Source organism: Protopterus annectens, chromosome 5.part1 (genome assembly GCF_019279795.1).
Source record: "Protopterus annectens isolate FY-2018-M chromosome 5.part1, PAN1.0, whole genome shotgun sequence".
Lineage (NCBI taxonomy): Eukaryota > Metazoa > Chordata > Ceratodontiformes > Protopteridae > Protopterus > Protopterus annectens.
Window position 1 is genome coordinate 748,774,013 of NC_056736.1, and position 27,048 is coordinate 748,801,060.

The 27,048-nt window shown below is 43.2% G+C and overlaps 1 protein-coding gene across 1 annotated transcript in view; it reads left to right on the forward strand.

Moving 5' to 3' along the window:
• Window positions 1–27,048, forward strand: part of LOC122803637 (phospholipase A2 inhibitor and Ly6/PLAUR domain-containing protein-like) — a 210,806-nt gene that overhangs the window by 123,950 nt on the left and 59,808 nt on the right. Inside the window, exon 3 of the mRNA XM_044073383.1 lies at window positions 13,910–14,059. Coding sequence (XP_043929318.1) covers window positions 13,910–14,059 — 150 coding nt within the window. The remainder of the gene's footprint in view (window positions 1–13,909; window positions 14,060–27,048) is intronic.

Here is a 27,048-nt window from a genome sequence, read left to right on the forward strand (position 1 = left end):
TCCTGGGATCCCTCTTGTTCAGCATTTACTTCTCAGATGTTAAAGCAAATATGGGAGGGCTGTGGCTGACAAAGTTCGCAGATGACTGCAAACTAGGTGCCATAGTCAATACACCAGCAGACCCACACATCCTACAAAAAGGCCTCACAGAAACGGACAACTGGTGCCGGAGTCACGGCCTTAAACTAAATGCCAAAAAATGTATAGTCATCCCCTTTGGGAAAAACAAAGTACCCACAAATTATCACATAGACAGCAACCCACTGAGTACAGAAAAAGTAATCAGAGACCTAAGGACCCAAGTCGACAGCGACCTCTCCTTTGACACCCACGTTGCCAAAGTGGTTAGAAAAACATTCTACCTTGCACACCTCATCATGAAGGGGTTCACATCCAGATCCAAGGATGTCATTGTACCCCTATATTCCTCCCTCATCAGACCCATGATTGAGTACAATGCCCCATTTGGTATGTACCTCACCCGGCATTTGCAACAGCTGGAGAGACCACAAAAGTACCTCACCAAGAGGATCAAGGGTCTCCAACATATGTCTTATTCTGCCAGACTAAAGAAACTTCAGCTCTATTCAGTAGCATACCGCCTGCTCAGAGGTGATCTCTGCCTGACGTACAAGGCCATGTCAAATCAGGATCTGATGGACATGCTCCACCTCAAAAAATCCAAATCCATCAGGACCACGAGAGCTAAAGACTTAAACCTCGGCACAAGTATGAATAGGACATGCTGGAGGGATAGATTCATAACCCACAGGCTTCCCATGCTTTGGAACAAGATCCCAGTTCGTATTAGGCAGAGCCCCTCACTGACTCTCTTCAAGAGAAATCTTGATGAGTGGATGGGAGATCGTAAGTTTACCCCAGGGGTCACATCTGTGTCACTGCTAGACAGGGGCACAGTAAACTAATTCTATTATATAAGGGGACCTTCATTGTGTCACTACTAGACAGAGGCACAGTATTCTAAATTTATTCTGTACATTTTATGTACCATTTCATGGGGTGGCAAAAGCCACATCACTATGGCTAGGCTTACAAATGCCCCAGGGCAGATAGCCTAGTACTATACTATGAAACTATGAAACTAAAACACTTGCAGCAAGACATTCTAGCCTACCTAACTTATGTTATATCTTGTACTAACTATATACACTATATACTTTGATGTCACCTTGAATGTTCATCTTATATGTGTTGCCATGACCTGCTCTTTGTTGTTGTGGGTAAACATTTTACAATACTAAATATCTTTAGTTTCCTTATTTACATAGAATAATACTGATGTTGTAGTCCCTTGTTCATAAATCAGTTTTGACCTAAGATTTCTATAACTGTTCTCCAATGCTTCTGATAGTAGGATAGTTTCTTTGGCTTCTTGTAATTAGTTTACTGGCTAATAAGTACTTTATAGCCATTCCTTTAAATTCTTCCCATGTGATATTACTTCTATCTAACCAGTTTTGGGCTATGTATGATTTCATCCTTGCACACAGTGTGACTATGATGTGTTTATTTTCACAGGAACAACTGGTCGGGAATTCATGTACAATTGCCATTTCCCATAACAGGGTAGATTTAGTGCATCCGTTTTTTCTAACTTGGCTCTTCATGAACACCATAATTTGCAAACATTCTTGCAGCTCCAAAAAATATGAAGAGTGTCTGCAATGCTGTTTTGGCATGTGGTACAATGAGAGTGTGAGGGATTCATTTTACTTAGAAAGAGTGGTGTGTGATAAGCATAGTTATTAATCATAATTTGGGTGTAAATTATTTTTTTGAGGGGGGTTAGTTTCAGAGTGAGCTCGATTGCAGCAGAGTTTTGTTCGAGTGAGTGACATCTTATTATTTTTCTCTTCCTGAAATTTAGAATATAGTTTTGAGATCTAAAATGTTATCAAATACCTATAGATTAATAACAAAAGTTAAATATTAAGACTTAGCCAAGGAATTTGACACTATCCCTCACTCAGTCGGCATTGACAAACTCACATAGCTAGGTTTCAACCCTTATATCATTAGATGAGTGGCTAACTGGCTCACTGATAGACCCCATATAGTCCATCCACCTCCAACAGCAGACCTGTAACCAACGGTGTTCCACAAGGGTCACTTCTGGGACCTCTACTGTTTGGAATCTATTTCTGTGAAGTACAAGCTAAAACTAAAGGTCTATGGCTGACAAAGATTGATGATGACTGCAAACTGGGAGCAGTCTTAGAATCTCCAAACGATGTCAACATCCTACAAGAGGGTCTTACATAAAGTAATGATTGACACCAAGGTCATGGCCTTAAACTCAATGGAAAAAATGTATTATCATCCCTTTTGGTAAGTGTGATGTTCCTGCTAACTACCACATACATAACAACACCCTAAGTACACAGTCAGTGGTGAGAGACCTGGGCACATAGGTTGACAGCAACCTTACCTTTGATCACTGTGTCTCTACAGTGGTAAGAAGGGCATTCTATATTGCTCATCTCATAAGTAAGGGCATTGCATCCAGAAAAAAAGAGGTTATAACCTCCCTGTACTCTTCCCTCATCAGGCCAATAATAGAGTACAATGCCCCTTTTGGTATGTATCTTTCCAAGCAACTGCAGGTACCACAAAGGTTCTTCACAAGGAAAATCAAGGTTTTCAGCATCTGTCCTATATGGATAATCTGAAATCACTGTCACTTTATTCTGCTTCATACAGACTATTCAGAGGAAATCTCTGCATTGCATATAAGGCAATCTTTGACCCTGCTTTATTGGAAATGCTGCATATTCGCAAGTCAAATGGTACACAGGTTTCTCGCTCTAAAGACCTTAACCTGGTATGTGACATTAATAGAACCTGCTGGAGGGACAGATTTGTGTCCCAGAGGTTACCACACTTTTGGAACAGGCTCCCACTTCATGTCAAATAGAGCACCTCATTGGCCCTCTTCAAATGCAGTCTGGACGATTGGATGAGTAACCATGAATTCACCCCAGGAGTTCCACCTGTGTCCCTCTTGGACAGAGGCATTTGGTGATGATCATGGAAATAAGGGTAGAATTTGGCTAGGCTTCTAAATGCCCTAGGTCACTAGCCTTCTAACTTCCTATGATCCTATGATCCTATGAACATGAGTTGAGCAACATATATCAACGCATATATCAACGCATATATCAACGCATATATCATCGTTATTTCATTCCTGCCATGCTTTTCAAAAATAATGAAGACAAGACATCCATGAACTTCTCATCATCACAAATTCATCTAGAAGGCCTCATAAGTTGACCTTTGGCCAAACCTTTCTTCTGCCACTTAAGATATTGGCTGGTAAAATTGTAAAAAACTGTTAGAAAAGGTAGGTTTCCTGTATACATTAGATTCAGACTTCCTCATAGTTACATTTTTATAAATATTGACATCTAATGGACTGAACATTTTATTTGGGGCGTCAAATGAATGCAACTGAAACAACAAAGAACATGTGACAACGTATACATACAACTGGCAAACTGTCCACTCTCCATTCCTCCCTGTAAATACTGGAGTTACCCAAGGATCGATTCCACTCCCCCTTCTGTTCAACATATTCACTAACAAACTGCACTCTGCTACTAACGTCTCTATACTTCTACAATATGCTGATGACTCCACCCTTATCACCTCTGTCCACAATATCCCTGAACTCCTAGCTCTCGCTCAACAAACCTTCACCTCTGTCGAAACCTGACTCTCTGATAACCAATTAATACTAAATCCAAAAAAAAAATACTAAACTCCTTCTCTTCTTCCCTAAAACACTCGCCCAGCACAAACTCTCTTTCTCTGTCATCTCTCTTAATAACACCATCAGCATACCTGAACCCCATACCAAACTACTTGGAGTAATTATTGATGATGAACTAAAATTCAATACTCATACCCAACAATGTATAACAAAGACCTACCAGAAACTCGGACTTCTCTGTCACCTTCTTCCAAGCCTTCCCTCGCTCAGTCCCTTCTTCTACCCTGCCTTCTGTATGCTGTTCCTGTCATTACTAATGTTCAAACTTCACTTATCACTAAAGTAGAGCAAACTTATCACAACATAGCCAGGTTTGCCCTAATCTCCCCTATAAATCCCACCACTGTCTCACCCTTAAATCACTCCAATGGCCAGAATTCTCTAAACAACTACTTCTACCCCAACTCCACATTTCACACTCTGTCCTGAATGACCCCTCTTCCTGCCCTTTCATCTCCAACCTAGTCTCCTACTACAACCCCCATTGTCACCTTCTTACTTCCAGCAAACACCTGCTTGACATATATAAACCCAATAATAATATAGGAAAGTCCCTCAATAAATACTCTTGCACATGCTTGAAACTCACTGCCTCAAAACATAAGAAGCATTCATCAAAAACACCTGTTCAAAAAAGAACTTACAATTTTTCTTCAGAGTACATGGTCCTGCCTTTGTCCGACCCCCGCTTGATCTAGTCTCTTCTCATCTTTAACCCCTTTTCCCTGTTTTACTCATTACTTCCTTGTACTTGGCTCGTGTATCTTTATACCGCCCTCTCCCCTCACTTCCATAGCATAGGGCGGGAGACCTAAACCTTGACACGGTTATAAATAGAACGTGCTGGAGGGACAGATTCATCACCCAGAGACTCCCTATGCTGTGGAACAAAATCCCGGTACATGTGAGGCAGAGCACCTCTCTGGCCTTGTTCAAGAGGAATCTTGACCAATGGATGGGAGATTGCAGATATACCCCAGGGATTACTTCAGTGTCACTGCTTGACAGAGGCACAGCAAAATGATAGGCATAGTTTTTATTCAAACTAAAGGGGTGGCGAAAGCCACATAACTATGGGCTAGGCTTATAAATGCCCTTGGGCAGATAGCCTAGTATGAACCTATGAACCTATGAACCTATATATATTCATATATATCTTTATTTAAAATTGATTGAATGATTTATGTCTTTGTATGCACTTGATGTGTGATATTCTCTGGACCTGTCAATTGTTATTTAACCTACTCCATGTACAGCTATTCTCTAACTGTTGATTTTCTTATAATGTTTCATGATGGTTTTAATTTTTTACTTATTTCTATTTTTATTTTTGATTTGCTTTTATTGTAAAAATATGTAATGCTTCTGGAGCTTTTTTCCTCAGGTCTCCACTGAAAATGGGCCTCTGGCTCAGTTTGACCAACCCGGTTAACAAATGGCAATCAATAAATAAATAAATAAAACTTATCAATGCATGTCCTTAACGCAGCTTACAAAACATGTGATTAAACGTTAATCAGACAGCCCAACAAGGGGTGACACTGCTACCTATATGGTAGCCCCCTTAAAGTTATCTGCCCTCCCAGCCCTGACCCATTACATGGTTCATGGGTGTTTGTGAGGGAAGATGAGCAGGGAGAGAAATGGAAGGAGTAAATAAGCTGTTAGATAGATATATCCACAGCCAAGCAGTGATGGTCAGCTGCCTGTTGGGTGCCAGGATCCGCCACATAACGCATGCACTCAAGTCACTCCACAACAAGTACAAATACAGCTCTGTCATTGTCCATGTTGGAGTGAATGACTTGAAACGTACCTCCCTGGACTACGTGAAAAGTGACATGGAAGAGCTCTCGGATCATGTGGCCAAGGCAGGTATGACCCTAGCCCTGACTAGCGTCCTGCCTTCGCCCAGAATGATATCACAGTATAAGGACAAAATGATTGACTTCAACAATTGGCTAAGCTTCTGGAGTCATTCAAAGGGGATCCAGTATCTGTCTGCCTGGGAAGACATGATTGACAAACCACAATGCTTTGCCAGAGATGGTCTGCACCTGTCACCCCTGGGATTCAGGTTACTGGCTAAAGCTCTTGCCACCCCTATAGTGCCTTTATTAGGCAAGGTTCAAAGGATAAAACCACCACCATAACAGATACAAGCATGCAAAATCTGAAGGTAATGCTACTCAATGCTAAAGGTCTAAAGCTCAAAATGCACTCTCTCGAGGCACTCCTAAAAATAGAGAACATTGATATCTGTGCAGTAACTCAGACCTGGTTCAAGGCTCCAGAGAGCACCCCTGCTATACCAAGCTACAACTCTTACCACACTTTTCGGCCACCAAACCAAGACCGAAACACTAAAGGTGGAGGAGTGTCCATATTCAGCAAGGATATTCACACCTCCAGGCTAATTGCCCAACAGAATGCATCTGAAATTCTCCAGTTGCAACTAACACTAGGTAAGACTGCAATCCAAATTGTAGCTTGCTACAGATTCCCCACCATGCACCAAGATTCTCACTACATCTTTCTAAACATACTGGAAAATATTAAGATACAACCAAACACCCTAATACTGGGTGATTTCAAATACCCTGCCATTAACTGGGAAAACTACTCGGGTACCAACACCTTTTCCCAACGGTTCTTGGAATTCATAAATTTCAATGCCCTGGATCAACTAATCCATTGTCCCACCAGGGGCTCCAATATCCTAGACCTGGTCATTACCAACATAGGAGATAGATGCTCCACACCAGTGGTCAACCCCTCATTAGTCAGGTCTGACCATAAGCAAATCACCCTTGACATCCACATCCCACCCCCAACCCCCAGTAAGGAAACCTACATAAAAAACTTCTCCAAAGCCAACTTCATCCTACTCAAGTCAGAAGTTACAAACTTCATGATACCCATGCTGATGGGATCTGAAAGTTCGACTGCTAAATCCTGCACTAAGGCACTGTATGAGCACATCCACTCGTGCATGAATTGTGCCATCCCAAATAGAACCAAGATGCTCTCCTCCAAAAAAAGGAAGCCAATCTGGTGGTCCCCTGCTATAAACAAACTTTACAACAAAAGGAAGAAACTGTTGCAGAAAAGAGGAAAATCCCAGGATGCAAAAAACTCCCTTACCAGCTTCAGTAAGAAGCTGAGAGCCTTCATAAAATCCTCCAAAGCTAGTTACGAAAATAAAATTGCCAAACATTCCAAAGACAACCACAAGGCATTCTATAGTTATATCAAGAATCTAAATGGCAATGCTCAGATCTGCTCTGAGCTACAACAGAATGGCATTAAATATACTGATCCGAAGGATATTGCCAATATCCTGGCAGATCGATTTAGTGCCAACTTCACCCCCCCCCTCTCACCCCCTAAAGGGCCCATCTCAATACCAAAAGATTGACAAGCACGTAGCCAAGGTAGTAAGAAAATCATTCTATGTTGCCCAGCTTATATGTAAGGATATGGCATCCTGGTCCAAGTAAGTTATAGTACCACTTTACTCAACCCTTATCAGATGTATCATTGAGTACAATGCCCCCTTTGACATGTACCTGACCAGGCATATGCAACAGCTGGAATGCCTACAGAGGTATCAAGGGAATCCAGGGTATTCACATATTGTCCTTTACAGATTGCCTTAAAGCTGTATTTCTTTACTCGATCTCCTGCAGGTTACTGAGACGTGATCTATGCCTGGCATATAAAACATCCTCAGATCCAGCCCTGATGGACATTTTGCACATCTGCAAAATGAGTAGCACCAGAAACACAAGATCCAGTCATTTGAACTTTGCTTGTAACATAAATAGAACATTCTGGCAAGGTATATATGTATGTCAGAGGATCCCCATACCCTGAACTAGGGTTCCCATCTATGTGAAGCAGAGTCCATCCTTAACCCTGTTCATCTGTAACCTTGACCACTGGATGAGAAATCAAAAATTCACTCCTAGTCTGGCCCCCATGTCTCTTATAGAGCTGACAGTAAATATTACGTAATATACTCCTCCCCCGCTAAAACTTTAACAACTTCCTAACATACCCCTCCAAATAGATGCCCATGTTACATGGGGACACAGTTTGGTTTTGTTGTACATCTAGGCTTATAAAGGTCCAGGTGTTTGTTAAATTAGTATATACAGTACCTATGAACCTAGAAACTTATAATGGCACCATTTATTTCCTTTTACAATACGATGTGCCTCTGCAAACTCAAGCAATTTATACTTGATGCCCAATAATTCTTAGAATGTTCCCTTCTCTTTAGCCTTCTACAGAATGGCTTTCCAATCATTATCTCGCTCTACTCCGTTGTATCTCCAGGACGTGGAATATGACCCCACAACATGTACTAACTACAACTATCCCTCAACAATTTAAATCACTGCTTAAGTCCAACCTATCTAGGAACTGGCTTTGCTCTTGTCTAAATCCCAGCTGACCACTGTCTCCACCCTACTGTCCAGAATGCATTCCTGTCAACATACTCAAACTGACTAGGTAAAGCTTTCACCTCCTACTTCTAGACTTAACCGCTAATGCATACTCTTATCTATTCATATTTAAAACTCAAGCTATGTTTAGCTAAATGACATTTTTTCTCAATTGTGGTTATATTTCCTTTAAATGTTATGATTTTTCTAGTTGAAAATTAACTATTATTATACAATGCCATCTTGGCAAAGATGAAAAACGTGCATGCTGATTGGCCAATCCAACCAGCGTGCACATTGTAAATCCAAAGTAAAAAGTCCGTCCGCTAACATATCATGCAGCCACGACTACAGTCCATACAATTCATATGCTAGAGTGTCTGGAGCAACAGAAGTCCAATGCTTTTGGTACACTTTTACAAGTCAGTGTACCCTAAATAGATATTCTTAGTACAGTTTATTGCAAACATCCATTTATGAATGTTTAAACATCTCCCTCTCAATGTCAGTCAAGCAGTACTTACTAACAAAACCTAAACATATGTCGGCAAAACATCGCAAACTGTTCGTACAACTCAACAGCAATGGCAGCCTTCGAAATCTAGTGCAAATGTATCATGCTCTGCTCTTAAAAAATTAGCACAGCTCAATCAACAGTGTTTATACGTTTCACAAAAAAAAATAGAGCAAAATGTTCATATTTTAATGAGAATAAACACAACAGTAATCGGAATCTCGGCGAACACACCAAATCACACCAGCTTCTTAGTTTTACATACCTTACTGCACACATCACTCTTTCCCATTATAAACTGAAATGTCTGTTACCATTCAGCTACACCTGTTTTACGGAGTGTAAAATTTAGATTTAAAACTTTACAAGAGCACTGAGCACCACCTGATTGATACATCCGAAGCAAGACGTAACTGTCAGTCTTTCTTCACACACTATATACATCGGTGACTGAATCGGTGGGGCACACTTACTGGTTGCTGTCAGATAAACTTCATAAGCAAAAATGGTGCCACTAAATAACCAAGCATTATAGACTAATATTTATACAGAACTCTTGGGTGAATGCTGACTCTGATACTAGAAACAAAATGCCCGGAAATAGCACAAATAAACCTTCCAGGTTACTATCACTCAGTGGCTTATTTATTTATTCTCTTGGCAAGGTCATAGATTTGAAATGGAAGTCAGTATGGTCTTGATTTTTTTACTTTGCTTTAGTCTGTATGCTTTCATTTTTACTAAGATCTCTTGAAAAATTAATAAATTGTATTTAAATTAAAAGACAAATAAACAGTAAACATGAAGTAAAAGTGTGAACTATTTTATCTCATTAAAAGTGGAAGAATACAGACTAAACCAAACAAAAACCTAAATAACAAGAACACAAACATAACACAACACAAAACCAACACCATTGTATAATAGCAATAACCCACGAATGAGTGTGGGTAATGCTGGATTTACCCACGGTTGGCTTTCTTTGGTCACCCAGGCGACCACGCCAGCCATAGGTAAATCCAGCATTACCCACACCCAGCCATGGGTTATTATAGCAATAACCCATGCCTGGGTGTGGGTAATGCTAAATTTACCCACGGTTGGCGTGGTTTGGTCCCGAGGCGCCCGAGGGACCAAACAGCCAACCGTGGGTAAATTTAGCATTACCCACACCCAGAAGTGGTTATTGCTATTATATGACATTATTTAAGAAAAGAAACTATTACTTTTCTTAAATAATGGCATAGTATAATGCCTGTTTACTGCCCTTCCGCAGATGTCTGGCATCCGCGGCAGTTCTGATGTACTGCGCCTGCGCAGTACATCAGAGTTGAGCAAAGCAACGGAGAAAGCAAGATCTCCGTTGCTTTAGTGTCTCGCTATGTTAAATGAGTTTAACATAGCGAGACAGTTTAAAATAAGCAACGGACATCTCCGTTGCTTATTTTAAACTGTCTCGCTATGTTAAACTCATTTAACATAGCGAGACACTACAAAAAGCAACGGAGATCTTGCTTTCTCCGTTGCTTTTTTTTTAAACACTGCCTCGCTATGTTAAATGGGTTTAACATAGCGAAACAGCTTTAAAATAAGCAACGGAGATCTCCGTTGCTTATTTTAAAGCTGTCTCGCTATGTTAAACCCATTTAACATAGCGAGACAGTGTTTAAAAAAAACGAGTTATACTAATGGAAAAAAGTCCGGGCGACCGGACCTTTTTCCATTAGTATAACTCGATTTACAACGGGCACGCTGGCCAATCAGCGTGCATGTTTTGGGGGGATCATGGTATAATATAGCTATATATGTTTTCTTCTTTTTCTTTGACAATTATAAGTAATATTATAGCTAAATATGTTTTTCTTATCATCCTATGCTAACATATGCATGCAATAATTTCAACTGTGATTATTCTCTGTAACTTGTGCCCCCTCCCCCCCCCCGGCCTCAGCTGAAAATGGGTTTCTCAACCAGTTGGGCTATCCTGGTAAACAAACATGAAATAAATAAATAAATTATAATCAACACATTTTACTATAAAATGTTAGTTTAGTTTGGTGACTTTGGTTTTGGGTTTTATACTGTGAGCCCTCAATATAATTGGAACTACCGACTCTTAATAGGACTCCTAGATCTCACGTAATGAAGGCGATGGGGTCTGGGTTCCGGATGTTGTCTTGTCATTTAATGATCTGGAGATTGGTTAGGACTCCTAGATCTCACGTAATGAAGGCGATGGGATCTGGGTGCGGATGTTTTCTTGTCATTTAATGATCTGGAGATTGGTTAGGACTCCTAGATCTCATGTAATGAAGGCGATGGGGTCTGGGTTCCAGATGTTGTCTTGTCGTTTAATGATCTGGAGATTGGTTAGGACTCCTAGATCTCACGTAATGAAGGCGATGGGGTCTAGGTTCCAGATGTTGTCTTGTCATTTAATGATCTGGAGATTGGTTAGGACTCCTAGATCTCACGTAATGAAGGCGATGGGGTCGGGTTCCGGATGTTGTCTTGTCGTTTAATGATCTGGAGATTGGTTAGGACTCCTAGATCTCATGTAATGAAGGTGATGGGGTCTGGGTTCCGGATGTTTTCTTGTCGTTTATTGATCTGGAGATTGGTTTCCTGGACCTGATTTTCCAGTCCTCACTTTTTAATTCTAGCATTTGAGAATGTAGCTGGAGTTTTGTATGTGGCTGGAGTGTGTGGCTGTTATGACCCATATTCATTTAGATCTACCTGCTGTTGTATTATTGATATGCTTAGAGTTTGCAGCTAGCTTTCATGAGTCATATTGGTTACCATGATCTGTTGGACATCTTCTGTTATATTCTGTAACAGATGAGGCAAAGATCCCAGTGTATAAAATATACCCTTGTATTTCACAGATGACACATTTATATCACAGTGTTTGCATAGAAGAAGACTGCCAGCACAGATACCATTGCACTTTTACTAAGGTGTCTGTCTCATTCAGCTCATTTAACCTCGCACTGTTGGCACAGAAAGACCGTGCCAGTGACTCATCCATAACCTCTCACTGTTGGCACAGAAAGACCATGCCACTGACTCATCTGTAACCTTGCACTGTTGGCACAGAAAGACCGTGCCAGTGACTCATCCGTAACCTCGCACTGTTGGCACAGAAAGACTATGCCAGTGACTCATTCGTAACCTCGCACTGTTGGCACAGAAAGACCGTGCCAGTGAATCATCCGTAACCTCGCACTGTTGGTACAGAAAGACCGTGCCAGTGACTCATCCATAACCTCGCACTGTTGGCACAGAAAGACCATGCCAGTGACTCATCCATAACCTCGCACTGTTGGCACAGAAAGACCGTGCCAGTGACTCATCCATAACCTCGCACTGTTGGCACAGAAAGACCATGCCAGTGACTCATCCATAACCTCGCACTGTTGGCACAGAAAGACTGTGCCACTGACTCATCCGTTCAAGTACCACAGCTGAAGAGCTGCTTCAGTTATTCTGTTTTTCCATGTGCATTCCTGTTTGCATGATCTAGCAGTTGGTGCTGCGGATAAAGACGACTATGACTTGTTAACAAGCTACTTCTTGTGGTCGGTGGTTTGATTCCCTCGGCCTTCATTTGCCCACTGTGTAGCCGTGAGTCTGTCACTTAATAAAACAGTGCTTTGGGGCCATTGAGAATTTGTGCCTGGCTCGTTAATGGTCTCCTGGACAGCAAGACTACTAACTGCCTATTAACCTATGAACCTCCATGAGACCATTTCAGGCTTCTGTATTCCATTCTGTGGTGTAAATATAGATTTGACCCCTACAGTTTCTTCTTCTGATGCACTTAGCCCCTCTGTCCCTCCTTCCACTGTCAATCTCCACATATGACACTAACTCCTACCTTTCCCTTTGTGATTCAAATACTGGCATGGTCCCTCCTTTCCCTTCAGTGGTCTAGCACTGCTTTTGGGTGGAGGTCTGGGAACTGCAGTGCTACTTTTTTTGATGGTGTCATTATTCCTTGGTGGGCGAGTGTTTTATGTGGGTCAAATTCTAACTCACCTTCTCCCCTTCCAAATTGTCCCAGCCTGACTGTCTACTTTTTGCAATTTGTAACTGCCCTTGCAAGCCATTTTAAGCCTAGCCAATTATCCCTTGTGAGACTCAATCCCTGTACCTTGTGTTTGTAAGGCAAACACCTTAACCATTAGGCCACCCTCCCAATTATTATGTATGTGAAAAGATAGCTGGAAATGTTCCAGTGGACCAGTTCAACAATTTGATTTATACACACACACACACACACACACTTTGAAAATTACCTGGTTTACAGAGCGCAAACAGGATATCAATTCTGTTTCAGAACTTATCATTGTCTGGGAACGGGGTGTAGCAAGCAAATTCCATTTTTGTACTCACAAGCTCTTAGTACTACCCGCTCCTGGCACCTATCTCTTAAAATTGGACTCATCTCTCAGAAATGCAGTCCAGCTATTAATAATTGTAAGTAACATTGTCAGCTGTTCCCCCCTAAAACTATTAAAAATATTGTTGTTAGACTGGCAGTATTGCATCTGTTGTTAAACACATTCATTTGGTCAATTGTAGACATCATATGATCTGAAAATAGCAGTGTTGATATGATGCTCAGAAAAACATGTACTCAGTAAAGTACAAAGATTATGCCTGGCTACACCCTTGTCTGGGAAGAAACTCCTACTATTCTAACCTCCATTTCGAATGCAGCACATAGAATGTCGGTTACCAAACTTACTTGTGCAAGTAACATCCCCTCTCTTAAATCATTGTCTACGGACACAGAACCATGATTCTCTGACCCCTTCTGTTGTCTACCATTGTCTGAACAACTTACTGACTGTTCTTTGTCACTCTTGTGGATAATTTTACTTTCACTTTTACATATGGTGGTGTGTTGACAGCTTTCTGACAGTGCAGAAAATAAAGGCTATTATTGTGCTAGATCAGAGTTTCATTCCATCAATAACCAGACAGTGCTACTGACCTGAGTCTGAACAAGGTCCGTGGAGATCAGTCATGTATCCTAGTTAACAAATACAAAGAAAAAAATATATATTCACAGCAAAAGAAATAATGTGTTGACATAAAAATCTGAAATTCTTTTTTTTTCTTTTTTTCTCGCTCTCTCTTTAGGTTCCTTAAACCAGGATGCCCTACTGAAACTTTGTTCTAGGTCAGATATATGCAACAAAGAAGGGACTGCCAACTTTGGTGATGTTAAACTGTTTGGCAAAACACAATGCTGTTCGGCAGATTTATGCAACAAGGATATACAATTCAGTAGTACGTAGTATCTTATTTGCTATATAGATATGTCAATGTATGTCATTGTTTTTCCATCCTAGTGACTTAAGAAAAAGTCTGTAAGAAACACTCAGAGCATGTTTTTAAAACAAAAGGATATCTGCTCTGATTCCTTGCTATCATATTTGCCAGATAAATAAATGCACTGTTAATATAGATACCCCAGGATTCTGAAATAGTTGCACCTGAGGCAAGACCCTGCACTGAATTCCCAAGCAGTTATAGAACAGCTGTGACGTGGTGCATAGCCTTATCCTGAGTGCAACTTGTTTTGGAACCCCTGGGATGGTATGTATTACTTTAAAAAAAAAAAAAAGAAACATGTTTAGGAAACAGAAAGTGACAAAATGATGGAACTATATAAGGCACATTATTGAACAGACATTTAATAAAGTATATAACCATACAGGAACCATAATGTAAACAAGCTTTATAATAGAAAGAAAAGAATTTTGACCAAAAGTAAGAAAAGTAATTTCCAGAATATAAGAGCCCTTGTCACTAAAAAAAAAAAACAACTCAGGAACTTTATATAATCCACCAAAGACAAGGCTAAAATAGCTACTCAAGCCAAAGAAAATCATGAGGTATTTTTTAGTTATGTTCATAATCTCAAAAGCAGATTGCACCAATACAACGAGTTGATTGCAAATTATGTCACCTGCACTGGGGCTGAAAATATAGTGAACCTACTAGCCAATAAATGTCCCTCTCTCCCCTGTCTGTCCCTGAAGATATACCTGAAACTGGTTTACCTCAAGCTATCATCCAAGACCAAGTCCAAAAACTGTTATCACAAGGTAAAAATACTGCATTGGTTGGTCCTGACAATATCCCTGGATGCATTCTAAATAGCAGGAAGCATGATTTATCCGCATCCCTAACAACACTGTTCAGTCTCAGCCACACCCCTAACAACACTGTTCAGTCTCAGCCACAGCCCTAACAACACTGTTCAGTCTCAGCCACACCCCTAACAACACTGTTCAGTCTCAGCCACACCCCTAACAACACTGTTCAGTCTCAGCCACACCCTTAACAACACTGTTCAGTCTCAGCCACACCCCTAACAACACTGTTCAGTCTCAGCCACACCCCTAACAACACTGTTCAGTCTCAGCCTCCATACAGGTTTTGTACCAAGTGAATATGTAGCAGCTACAGTCATTCCCCTGCATAAGGGAGGACCTTCCACAGACCCATAAGTCTGACTACCTTCATATGCAAAGCCATGGAAAGACTTATCATAGAACTAATTAATACAGACACAGAGATCCTCCAGACACTGGACCTACTTCAGTTTGGATTCATCAAGGACAGGTCATGTTTACTCAGCCTAGATCAGGGCAAAATGGTACACGCTGCATACCTCGATATGGCCAAAGCTTTTGACACAATTTTCCATTCAGGTGCAGTAGAAAAGTTAAATAAACTGGTAATAAACACCTATGTCACCTGTTGGATTGCCAACTGGCTCATAGGTAGGATGCAGGAAATCAAAATAGGGGAAGTTAACTCCACAAAGAGATTAGTCACAAGTGGATTCTCCCAGGGTTCGGTGCTGGGGCCTCTCTTGTTTGGCGTCTACTTTTCTGAAGTAAAAGCAAATTCCAATGGGCTCTGGCTGATTAAGTTTGCAGATAACTTCAAGCTAGGAGCAGTCACTGAGTCCTAAAATGACTTGGTCATCCTGCAGAAAGGTTTGTCCCAAACAGATAACTGGTGTAAAAATCAAGGACTGAAACTAAATGCCAGAACAGTACATTACTATATTCTTTGGGAAGCCATCTGTCCCAGGGCACTACCATATTAACAATATGTCCCTAAGTGTTGAGCCAGTTGGTCAGGATTTGGGAAATTATGTGGACAGTGACCTACCTTTTGACCAACCTGTATCCATTGCTGTAAGAAAGTCCTTCTGTATTACAGAGCTGATAAATAAAGGGACTGTGCCTAGCTATAGAGATGTCATTCTCCCCTTTACCTAGCCTTCATTGGGCTAGTCATTGAATATGGGACATATCTGTCCAGACACATGCAACAACTAGAATTCCCACAGAGATACCTTACTAAAAGGATACAAGGCACTAACAAATTATTTACATGGACTGGCTCAAAGCTCTGTCACTATACTTGGTATCCTGCTAAGATGTGACCTGTGTTTTGGCATACAAGGCATTCTCCAACCCAATACTGATGGATTTACTACACATCAGCAAGTCAAACGGCATCAGAACCTTTTCTGCAACATCAATAGAACAGTTTGAAGGGGCAGGTATATCTCACAGAAGATACCACATAAAACAAAGTTCATCCCTGTCCAAATTTCAGTGCAAATTGGATCTATGGGTTGGAAACAGAAAATTTACCACAGGACTGCCCCCTGTCTTACTAATGGACAGATGCAGCTTCTAAATGCTTTATCCTATACATGGATCATCTCGAATTATTTATGGCATGATCACAGTTATCCTCATTAGGGGTAATATGTAATTACTGATCATGGGGTGAGTAAGACCAATCCCTAACCAAATGGGGTAGGTAAATTCAAGCATAAAAAGAGAAATTGGTTAGGCTTAAAATGGCCTTCAAGGGTAGATAGTCTAAAGAACAATTGCACATCATACAAAGAGGAAATATAATTTTGATAATTTGGTCCACAAAATAAACCAAACAGGAGCACCACTGTGGCTACAATTCTTTATTTCACATCACATTCTGGTACCTTAGCTCCATCAGCTGCTTTAGGAATTTAAAAGAATTATTAAAATCAAACAGTGAGGAAAAAAGTATAGATGGTTGGAAAATAAATGGTAAAAGGTTTTGGATTAAGAATGAATTTAGATGTGATTCATGTGGTGTGGTCTACATCATTGGATGTGGATGCACACCCAAGAAATGGTATGTGGGGCAAACAAAAAGAAAGACGAAATTGAGAATATTGGAACATTTCAGTGATATAAGAAATAGAAGGATGGGAAGTCTGGTTGCTGAGCATTTTTGCACAATTCATGGGGGAGATATTGATAGTTTTTTCTTTAGTGTACTGGCACGACATTTTTGGGGGGCATGGGAGGTGAAAAATTTAAAAGCAGATTGGTAAGGTTAGAAACACAAATTATTATTAATTTGGGCACTTTACATCCTAGAGGGTTGAATTTGGAAGTAAATTGGGACATAAGACAGTAAAAAAAGTAGTAGTTTGGTATTAGGCATCTTATAGATGAAAAGAAAGTGTGTAGAAAAAATGTAGTAGCATAGTTATTTGTATAATGGGATAAAACCTAAATGAAATTTTAATGTTGGAAAGCACTGTCAGCATAGGACATGTAATATAATAATATAATAGAATTTAATAATATTTAAATTATGATATTAATGTGTTGAATTAGGAAACATGCAATTACGTTATGGAAAATGTAAAATAAATTCATAATATGTGAGCAATGTCTTTCATATACCTATGAGGCACCTTTAAGGTTTGGGTTGTAGAAGTCATTATTAAAATGAATTGAATGTATTTAACTAATTAGCACTGCAATTAAGGGGATATAAAAAGGCTACTGAATGAAATGAGGTTATTCCTTTGAAGGCTGATGGAGCCGAGGTACCAGAATGTGATGTGAAATAAAGAATCTGAAGTAGTTAACTTCATTTGATCAGCAACCTGTGGGTATCAGATCTGACATCGGATCCGAGCCAGCAGCTTTCCAAGCTAAAAGATCCGAGCTCTCAGCTCCTCCCCTTTACCCATAATACCCTGCTACCTCCCTCCAGTCCCCAGATCTCGTTTGCCGCAGCTTCTGACAGCTTAAGTGACGAGCTCTTGGCGTTGGTGAGAGTATCTAAAACTATTTAAAACTCTTTTCTTAAAGTTTTATTGGTGTGCGTGAGTCTAGTAGGCTGTCCCTGGGGCCGGACGATGGACAACAGGCCCAAATGTGAGGGAGTGAGGAGTGGATCCGTAGCCCGGACCGGAGACCTGTAACTCTGTATCTGTATTTTTCAGAGTTTTTTTTGTGGTAATTTGTGTAAAATTTTAGTTTTTTCCCTCCCCTTTCTTGTGTGTGTGGGCGTGATTCAACGTGCGATGGTTGAGGGGCCTAAGGCCATTTTTTCTAAATGCACTGAGTGTGGTCATAAGCTGTCCCCAGTGGATGGCCACACTCAGTGCGTTCTCTGCCTGGGGGTGGCCCACTTGTCTTCGGGCTGCCAAGTGTGCGCAGCCTTTAACCCCTGGGCTGTGAGGGATAGGAGGAATAAGTTAATCCTGGCGGGACTCTTGCCCGCAGATTCTTTTTCCTCCTCTCCCTCAGCGGCACCAGCTGCAGCTACGGCTGTCCAACCTTCAGCTCCCCCTCCCCTGGCAGGGACTCAACCTCCCTCTGTGTCCCAGGGAGAGGGGGACTCTTCTAGCAAAGAGAAAAGGCATAGGGAGAAGGACCGGCATAAGAGCCACAAGCGGCGGGCAGAATCTCACCCCTCTGCTCCGCCTGCTAAATTAGTTAGCTCTCCCAGGAGGGTCTCCGGTTCTTCCCCCTCTCGGCTCCATTCTCCCCGCTTTTGTCTGGAGCCAGAGGAGGAGTCCCGGTCTCCCTCGAGGTCATCTAGGCGGCCTTCCTGGCCCACCTCGACGACCTCTTCAAGGTCTATTCGAAGTATGTCTGATGCTGATATGGACCGGATGATGCGGCGATTCCTGCAGGTCCAAATGCAGATGGGGGTGCTCGTGCCTCCCCCCCCATCCGGGGGGAGATCTCGGCCCTTCCTTTGCCCCAATTGCTCCTTCTCTGATTCACTATCGGGTTTTGGAGTCTTTGGATCCGAGCCATCTCGGATCCAGGGAGTCGACGCTGACAGTGGTGGCTACTTCGATGCCAACCATACCCTCGAGCATGTCAGATCCGACCTCTCGGGGCTGAGAGCTGAGCTTCGGATCTGCAGGGGTCAGTGTGTCTTCAGCACCATTTCGGTCAGAGCACACTACCCTTTCAGGTCCGATCGCTTCGGCTCCGACTCCAGTCCTCACATCAGAGCTGAGGGGGCTACTCTTGGAGCCAGGGAAGAGTGGCTCGCCCTTGGCTTTTGACATGGTGGAGAGGGTGCTGTTGAGGAGTTCCAGGTCCCCGGTCCAGGCTGCGGATCCACCCCTCACTCCCTCGCATTTGGGCATGTCGTCCATCGTCCGGCCCCAGGGACAGCCTGCGCCGATGCTCCAGTTGGTTCCCGTAGGGGAACAGGACCCTGTTGGTGAGGCCTCCTCGAACAGTCCCACTGAGGAGGTCCCTCACAAACGAAAGTGCAAGAGGAGGCACTTGGACTCCCCCAAGTCCCTCATGGAGGACACAGACTTAGATGAAGGGGAAAGTTCCCCAAGCTCACCCCCTGAAGATGTCTCCTTTGGGGATATTATGGAAATGCTGCATATTAGAGGGGGGGTGGTCAGCCTAAAAGCCTTCCTTGGATGAGTCTGTGTTTCTGGAGGCGTTCAACGCCAGACCGTCTACCTCTTGGGTGTCCCCCCAGCTGATCCCCTGGTAGATTTGATTACTACCAGGGCTTGGAAGGATCCAGACACCGTGGAGCCAATCCCTGGAAGACCAGACAAGATACTTAGTCCTCCCCCTGACAAACAGGCATGGAATAAAGGCTCCCCAGTAGATGCCATAGTGGTGGCAGCTGCCACTAAGAAGGAACTAGTGCAAGAAAGTTCCTCGGTCCATCCTCCTTATAAGGAGTCTCGGACGACGGACCGTATTGGAAAACAGAAGTTTGCTTCAGCCACCTTTTCTATAAGGGCGTTGAATTATCTGGCACATGTCATTAGACTCCAGGGGGATCTGATAAAAGAATATGCTGGAGCTCCCCCAGAGTCCATGGCAGCCGAGGACAAACGGACTTTCTCGGCTCGGAAGGCCACTCTAAAGTCAATTTCTAACACTTCCATGCAGCTTCTCTCCCATGCCATGGAGGGAATGGCTAGAGCCAGAGGGGCAGGGTTTGCCTTGCAGTGCCATGCCTGGCTTCGCCTTTGTGGCTTTGCGGAACCCTTCAAGGCGTCCTTCGCGAACGCTCCCTTTAACAGTTCTACACTATTTGGCAAAACCATCCGAGACACGCTGCTCTAGAGCGAGAAAGATGGGAAGATGATGTCTGCCATTGGGATCCGCTTCTCGAATCCTCAAAGGTCCTTCTCAAGGAACCAGAGAGGACAAAAGAAGATGTGGTTCCGGAAGAGCAGTCCCGTCCCACTCCGGACCCTTCGTCCTTCAGAGGCAGAGGAGGACAAGGTGGATGCTGGCCCAGAGGCAGAGGGGGACTGAAGAATTTTAGGTCCAGAGAACCCTTCTCGGACCAACCCACAAAGCAGCCCTGAGGGCTTGCCTGGCTGTCCTTCTCTGGAGGCAGTCGGGGGCGGTTTTCGGAGCACCTACGAAGATGGGAGTCGATTACGACAGATCGTTGGGTGCTCTGAATATTATCCAGAGGTTACACTATCCCCTTTCTGAATCTTCCCCCACTAGCAAAGCACCTTCCCAATGTCCCACCCAGTCAGAGGGAGGCTGCGGCTTCAGAAATAAAGAAATTGCTAGAAAAAAGGGCCATCCAGCACGTTCCCCCAGAGCAATCCGGGTTAGGCAATTACTCCAGGTTCTTTTTGGTGCCAAAAAAGACGGGGGACTTAAGGCCAATTCTCGACTTGTCAACTATAAACCTGTTCATTGCCAAAGAGAAATTCTGGATGGTCACTCTGCAATCTATTCTCCCTCTTCTACAGGAGAATGACTGGATGTGCTCCATAGACCTCAAGGATGCGTACTACCACATTCTCATGGACAGATGGTCCAGAAGGTTTCTCCACTTTCGGCTAGGAGCCAGTCATTTTCTGTTCAGGGTTCTCCCGTTTGGCCTCACCACAGCCACCAGAGTGTTCACCAAGGTCAAGGCAGTTGTAGCAGCCCACCTGAGACTTCAGGGAATTCAGGTCTTTCCGTACCTAGACAACTGGCTCCTCACCGCCCCCACCAGGCATTTGCTCTGCTCTGCCAGGGATTATTCCTTATCCTTGGCCCAGCATCTAGGCATTACCATAAATTTTCAGAAATTGTCTCTTCATCCTGTGCAAGTTCTGGATTTCATAGGGGCCAGGATAAATACGCTCCAGTCCAAAGCCTTTCTGACAGTGGACAGGTTGTGCAACTTGTCACTCCATGTAATAGCGCTTCTGCAGTCCCCAGCCCCACCTGCAGAATTGGTCCTGAGAACCTTAGGTTCCATGGCAGCAGCCATCAACCTTTCACCTCCTGCACGATTACATATGACAGTCCTTCAATGGACTCTTCAGGTTCAATGGTCTCTCCTCCTACCACCGTAACAGGTACAAGCATGCAACATCTGAAGGTAATGCTACTCAATGCTAGAAGTCTAAACCTCAAAATGCACTCTCTCGAGGCACTCCTAAAAATGGAGAACATCGATATCTGTGCAGTAACTGAGACCTGGCTCAAGGCTCCAGAGAGCACCCCTGCAATACCAGGCTACAACTCTTACCACACTTTTTGGCCACCAAAGCAGGACCGAAACACTAAAGGTGGAGGAGTGTCAATATTCACCAAGGATATTCACACCACCAGGCTAGTTGCCCAACACAATGCGTCTGAAATTCTCCAGGTTCAACTAACACTAGGTAAGACTGCAATCCAAATTGTAGCTTACTACAGATCCCCCACCATACCCCAAGATTCTCACTACACCTTTCTAAACATACTGGAAAATATTAAGATAGAACCAAACACTCTAATACTGGGTGATTTTAACTACCCTGCCATTAACTGGGAAAGCTACTCATGTACCAACACCTTTGCCCAATGATTCTTGGAATTCATAAATTCCAACACCCTGGATCAACTAATCCATAGTCTCACCAGGGGCTCCAATATCCTAGACCTGGTCATTACCAACATGGGAAATTGATGCTCCACACCTATGGTCACCCCCTCGTTAGTCACGTCTGACCATAAGCTAATCACCCTTAACATCCACATCCCACCCCCACCCCCCAGTAAGGAAACCTCCATAAAAAACTTCTCCAAAGCCAACTTCATGCTACTCAAGTCAGAAGTGACAAACTTCATGACACCCATGCAGATGGGAGCTGAAAGTTCAACTGCTGAATCCTGCACTAAGGCACTGTACAAGCACATCTACTCATGCATAAATCGTGCCATCCCAAATAGAACCAAGATGCTCTCATCCAAAAAAAAAGAAGTCAATCTGGTGGTCCCCTGCCATAAACAAACTTTACAACAAAAGGAAGAAACTGTTGCAGAAAAGAGGAAAATCCCAGGATGCAAAAAACTTCCTTACCAGCCTCAGTAAGAAACTGAGATCCCTCATAAAATCCTCCAAAGCTAGTTACGAAAATAAAATTGCCAAAGATTCCAAAGACAACAACAAGGCATTCTATAACTATGTCAAGAATCTAAATGGCAATGCTCAGATCTGCTCTGAGCTAAAACAGAATGGCATTAAATGTACTAATCCCAAGGATATTGCCAATATCCTGGCAGATCGATTCAGTGCCAACTTCACCCCCCTCTCACCCCCTAAATGGCCCATCTCAATACCGGAAGACTGCCAAATTCCGGTAATAATGGCCACACAGGTAAAAAACACACTCTCCAAAGCTAAGAATACAGCATCCATGGGACCAGATGACATCCCGGGCTGGGTACTACATGAACTACAATATGAACTGGCACCTCACCTAAGTGTCATATTTAATCATAGCCTCACCTCAGGTTTCGTGCCCACTGAATGGCACACAGCTACAGTTATCCCACTCCACAAGGGGGTATCCACCTTGGATCCCGGAAACTACCATCCCATCTGACAAGCCTTATTTGCAAGGCCATGGAGCGTATTATCATGGAACTTATAAACAAAGACATTGGCAACCTTCAAACACTGGACCCCACCCAGTTTTGGTTCATGAAGGGCAAATCTTGTCTCCTGAACTTGATTGACTTCTTCAAACAGTCTCCAGAGCCATGGACAAGGGTAAGGTGGTCCACACAGCCTATCTATACCTTGCCAAGGCCTTTGACACCATCCCCCACTCTGGAATCATAGATAAACTTACTAAGCTGGGCATTAATCCCTAGGTCACCCAATGGGTTGCTAACTGGCTTACTAATAGAACCTACACTGTAAAAGTAGCCAACTCCAAATCCAGCTCCAGACAAGTGACAAGTGGAGTACCTCAGGGTTCAGTCCTGGGACCGCTCTTGTTTGGCATCTACTTCTCTGAAGTACAGGCCAACACTAAGAGACTCTGGATAACAAAGTTTGCAGATGACTGCAAACTGGGAGCCATTATTGAATCCCCAAATGATGTGGATACTCTACAAAAGGGCCTTACAGAAACAGATGCTTGGTGCCAGAGCCATGAGCTCAAGCTCAATGCCAAGAAATATATAGTTATCCCTTTTGGGAAAAAACATGTATCCGTGAATTACTATATAGGTGGCAGTACACTAAACACCGAAAGTTTGATAAGAGACTTAGAGACACAGGTGGACAGTGGTCTCAACTTCGATAACGACATCGCCACAACAGTTAGGAAATCCTTCTATGTGGCACACCTCATCACTAAGGGATTTTCATCCAGAAAAAAGGAGGTCATTGTCCCACTGTACTCATCCCTCATTAGACCCATTATAGAATACAATGCCCCGTTTGGTATGTACCTCTCAAGACATCTGCAACAACTGGAAAGGCCACAGAAATACCTCACTAAAAGAATCACAGGCCTAAAACAGATGCCCTACGCTGACCGCCTTAAAAAACTCCAGCTATACTCTGTCGCATATCGTCTACTCAGAGGCAATCTTTGCTTAACATACAAGGCCATGTCAAACCCAGAGCTGTTGGACATGCTACACTTAAAGAAATCCCAATCCCTCAGAGCCACACACTCCAGGAATCTAAACCTTGTCATCACAATAAACAAAACATGCTGGAGGGATAGGTTCCTGACCCAGAGACTCCCCAGACTCTGGAATAGATTGCCCATACATGTCAAGCAGAGTGCCTCTTTGGTCCTCTTCAAAAGGAACCTTGATGATTGGATGGGAGAAAGTAAATTCACCCCAGGGATCACGTCAGTTGCCCTGCTAGACAGGGGTCCAGGGAAGTAAATAGTGTGGGAAGAAATAGCCAGGGAATTGTTATGGCTAGGCTTGTATAGGTCCTAGGGCTGATAGCCTAGCACCAACCTATGAACCTATGAACCTATGAACCTTCACCCATTGGATTCTCCGATTCCCCTAAGCAGGGTTTGCAGGAACTCCCTTCTTTGGTGGCTCCATTCCCGAGAGCTGCGGGAAGGGAGACCATTTGTGATGCCTCAACCCCAAGCCACGCTGACCACGGACGCTTCTCACCTCAGGTGGGGGGGCATTCCATGGGCAGAACCATCCAAGGCACCTGGACCCCGTTAAAGACCGTTCTGCATATCAATATCCTGGAGATGAGGGCGGTGCTTCTAGCATTGCAAGCCCTTCAAGACCTTCTTCCTCTGGGGACCATTGCAATTCAGACAGACAACACGGCAGTAGTCTGGTACATCAACAAACAGGGAAGAACCAGATCTTACCTTCTTTGTCGAGAGGCTATGAGAGTTTGGGAATGGGCAATTTCCACCAACCGCTTTCTGATAGCAATGCACATTCCGGGTCGGTCTAACATTCTAGCGGACAACATGAGTCGCTCGATCCTCACACCTTATGAGTGGTCTCTAAACCCATCAGTAGTGAATCAGATCTTCCTCAGATGGGGTTAACCTAGCTGCGATATTTTTGCTTCTCCTTCAAATGCAAAATGCAGCAAGTTTTTCGCTCTGATTCCCCCAACATGGCAGAGCCCCAGAGACACTCTGGTTCATGGCCCCCCAGTCTTCTTTATGCTTATCCTCCTCTTCCACTAATGACAAAATTTCTGCAGAAAGCTCATCAGTTGGGGAGCAAAATAATCCTCATAGCCCCATTCTGGCCTCGCCAGATATGGTTCCCTTACCTGTGGTCTAACAGCATAGCTCCTCCTTGGCTCTTAGATCCCATTCTGGATCTGATCTCTCATTCTGTGGGATTACAACCTCTGAACCTGGATAACCTCAAGCTCACGGCTTGGTTGATCCATTTCCACTGATAGCTAGGACTCCCGGTATCTTGTCTCCCATAAAATCTATTCTGGCGGCGGTGCATAAACCTTCTACCAAGAAGATCTACAGAAGTAAATGGAAGCGTTTTTCTATCTGGGCCAAACATAGGGATTTAGACCCCTTTACTGCTCCCATTCCAACGGTTCTTGAATTCCTGTCCCATATTTTCTACCAAGGAGCCAGTGCTTCTACGGACAAAGTCCAAATGGCAGCCATTTCCCATTTCCACATAGGGGATAACCTTGGTCCCTTAGCATCCGCTAAGATATGCAAAACCTTTTTGAAAGGCACCTTTCTGTTGAGACCTCCGGTCAAAAATGCGGTTCCCCCATGGGACTTAACCTTGGTTCTTCAGGCACTGACGGGCCCTCCCTTTGAACCTGAAGCTTCGGTCGAGTTAAAATTCTTATCTTGGAAAACGGCTTTCCTGATTGCAATTACTTCAGCCAGAAGGGTATCTGAACTTCAAGCCCTTTGTATGAAACCCCCATATCTGGTCTTCCATAAGGACAGAGTGTCTCTCAGGACTAACCCTTCATTCTTGCCTAAGGTGGCCTCCGAATCCAATATCAACCAAACCATTAACTTGCCTGTTTCCTTCCCCAACTTTCAGAGCAAAGGGGAATACAGGTTGCACTTACTGGATGTACACAGACAATTGCGTTTTTACTTGCACAGGACAGAGGCTACTCAGAAATCGGATCAACTCTTCATGTGTTTCGCTAAGCCATCTTTGTGAAAGCCTATTACAAAAGTTACCTTAGCGAGATGGACATCGTTCACGCTTATTTAGCTTCCGGCCGGCCTGAACCCTTGGGGGTTCATGCCCACTCTACCCGTTCTATGGCTACTTCTGCAGCATTCTGGTCAAAAGTTCCTCTAGATGACATCTGCTCAGCAGCTACTTGGTCCTCTTCTCATACCTTCATTTCTCATTATAAGTTGGATCTGATATCCAGAGGTAGGGCAGCATTTGGCTCCGCAATGCTCCGGAATATCCTTCCTTGAGGACTGCATAAGGTTTTTGGTAGCTGGGGACTCTGTCCCACAGGTTGCTGATCAAATGAAGTTAATTACTTCAGATTAAGAAGTTATGTACTCACCATAACGTTCCATCTGAGTAGGTAACTTCATTTGTCAGCAACCGACCCCCCCCTCCTTCCCCCTAGCCTGTTTCATGGTTTTATCCATGACGGAAGGTTTTCCTTTGTCATGCATCAGGTTAGTGTTCCTCTTTCGAGTGTCTTAGATGGTTGTTTTTTTGTTGGGTGCATATTTGGCAAACTCGATCTGAGGACTGGAGGGAGGTAGCAGGGTATTATGGGTAAAGGGGAGGAGCTGAGAGCTCGGATCTTTTAGCTTGGAAAGCTGCCGGCTCAGATCCGAGGTCGGATCCGATACCCACAGGTTGCTGACAAACGAAGTTACCTACTCAGATGGAACGTTATGGTGAGTACATAACTTCTTAATTGTAGCCACAGCGGTGCTCCTGTTTGGTTTATTTTACTGAGGAGAATTCCTGTATTGCTGTGTTTCGTAGTTCCTGTTGGGGACTGTGGTTGTTTTTCCTGATAATCTGGTCTCTAATGTTATAAGGCAAAAATACCTGGAAACATTACCTAAAGCCATCTTAAAATTTATTTTGAATACTGACCAAACAATAAACAAAATGTTTCTCCAAATGAAACTCTGCTATAAAATAATTCCAAAAACATGCATCTGGAGCATTTCTCCCCGGGCCTCCGCT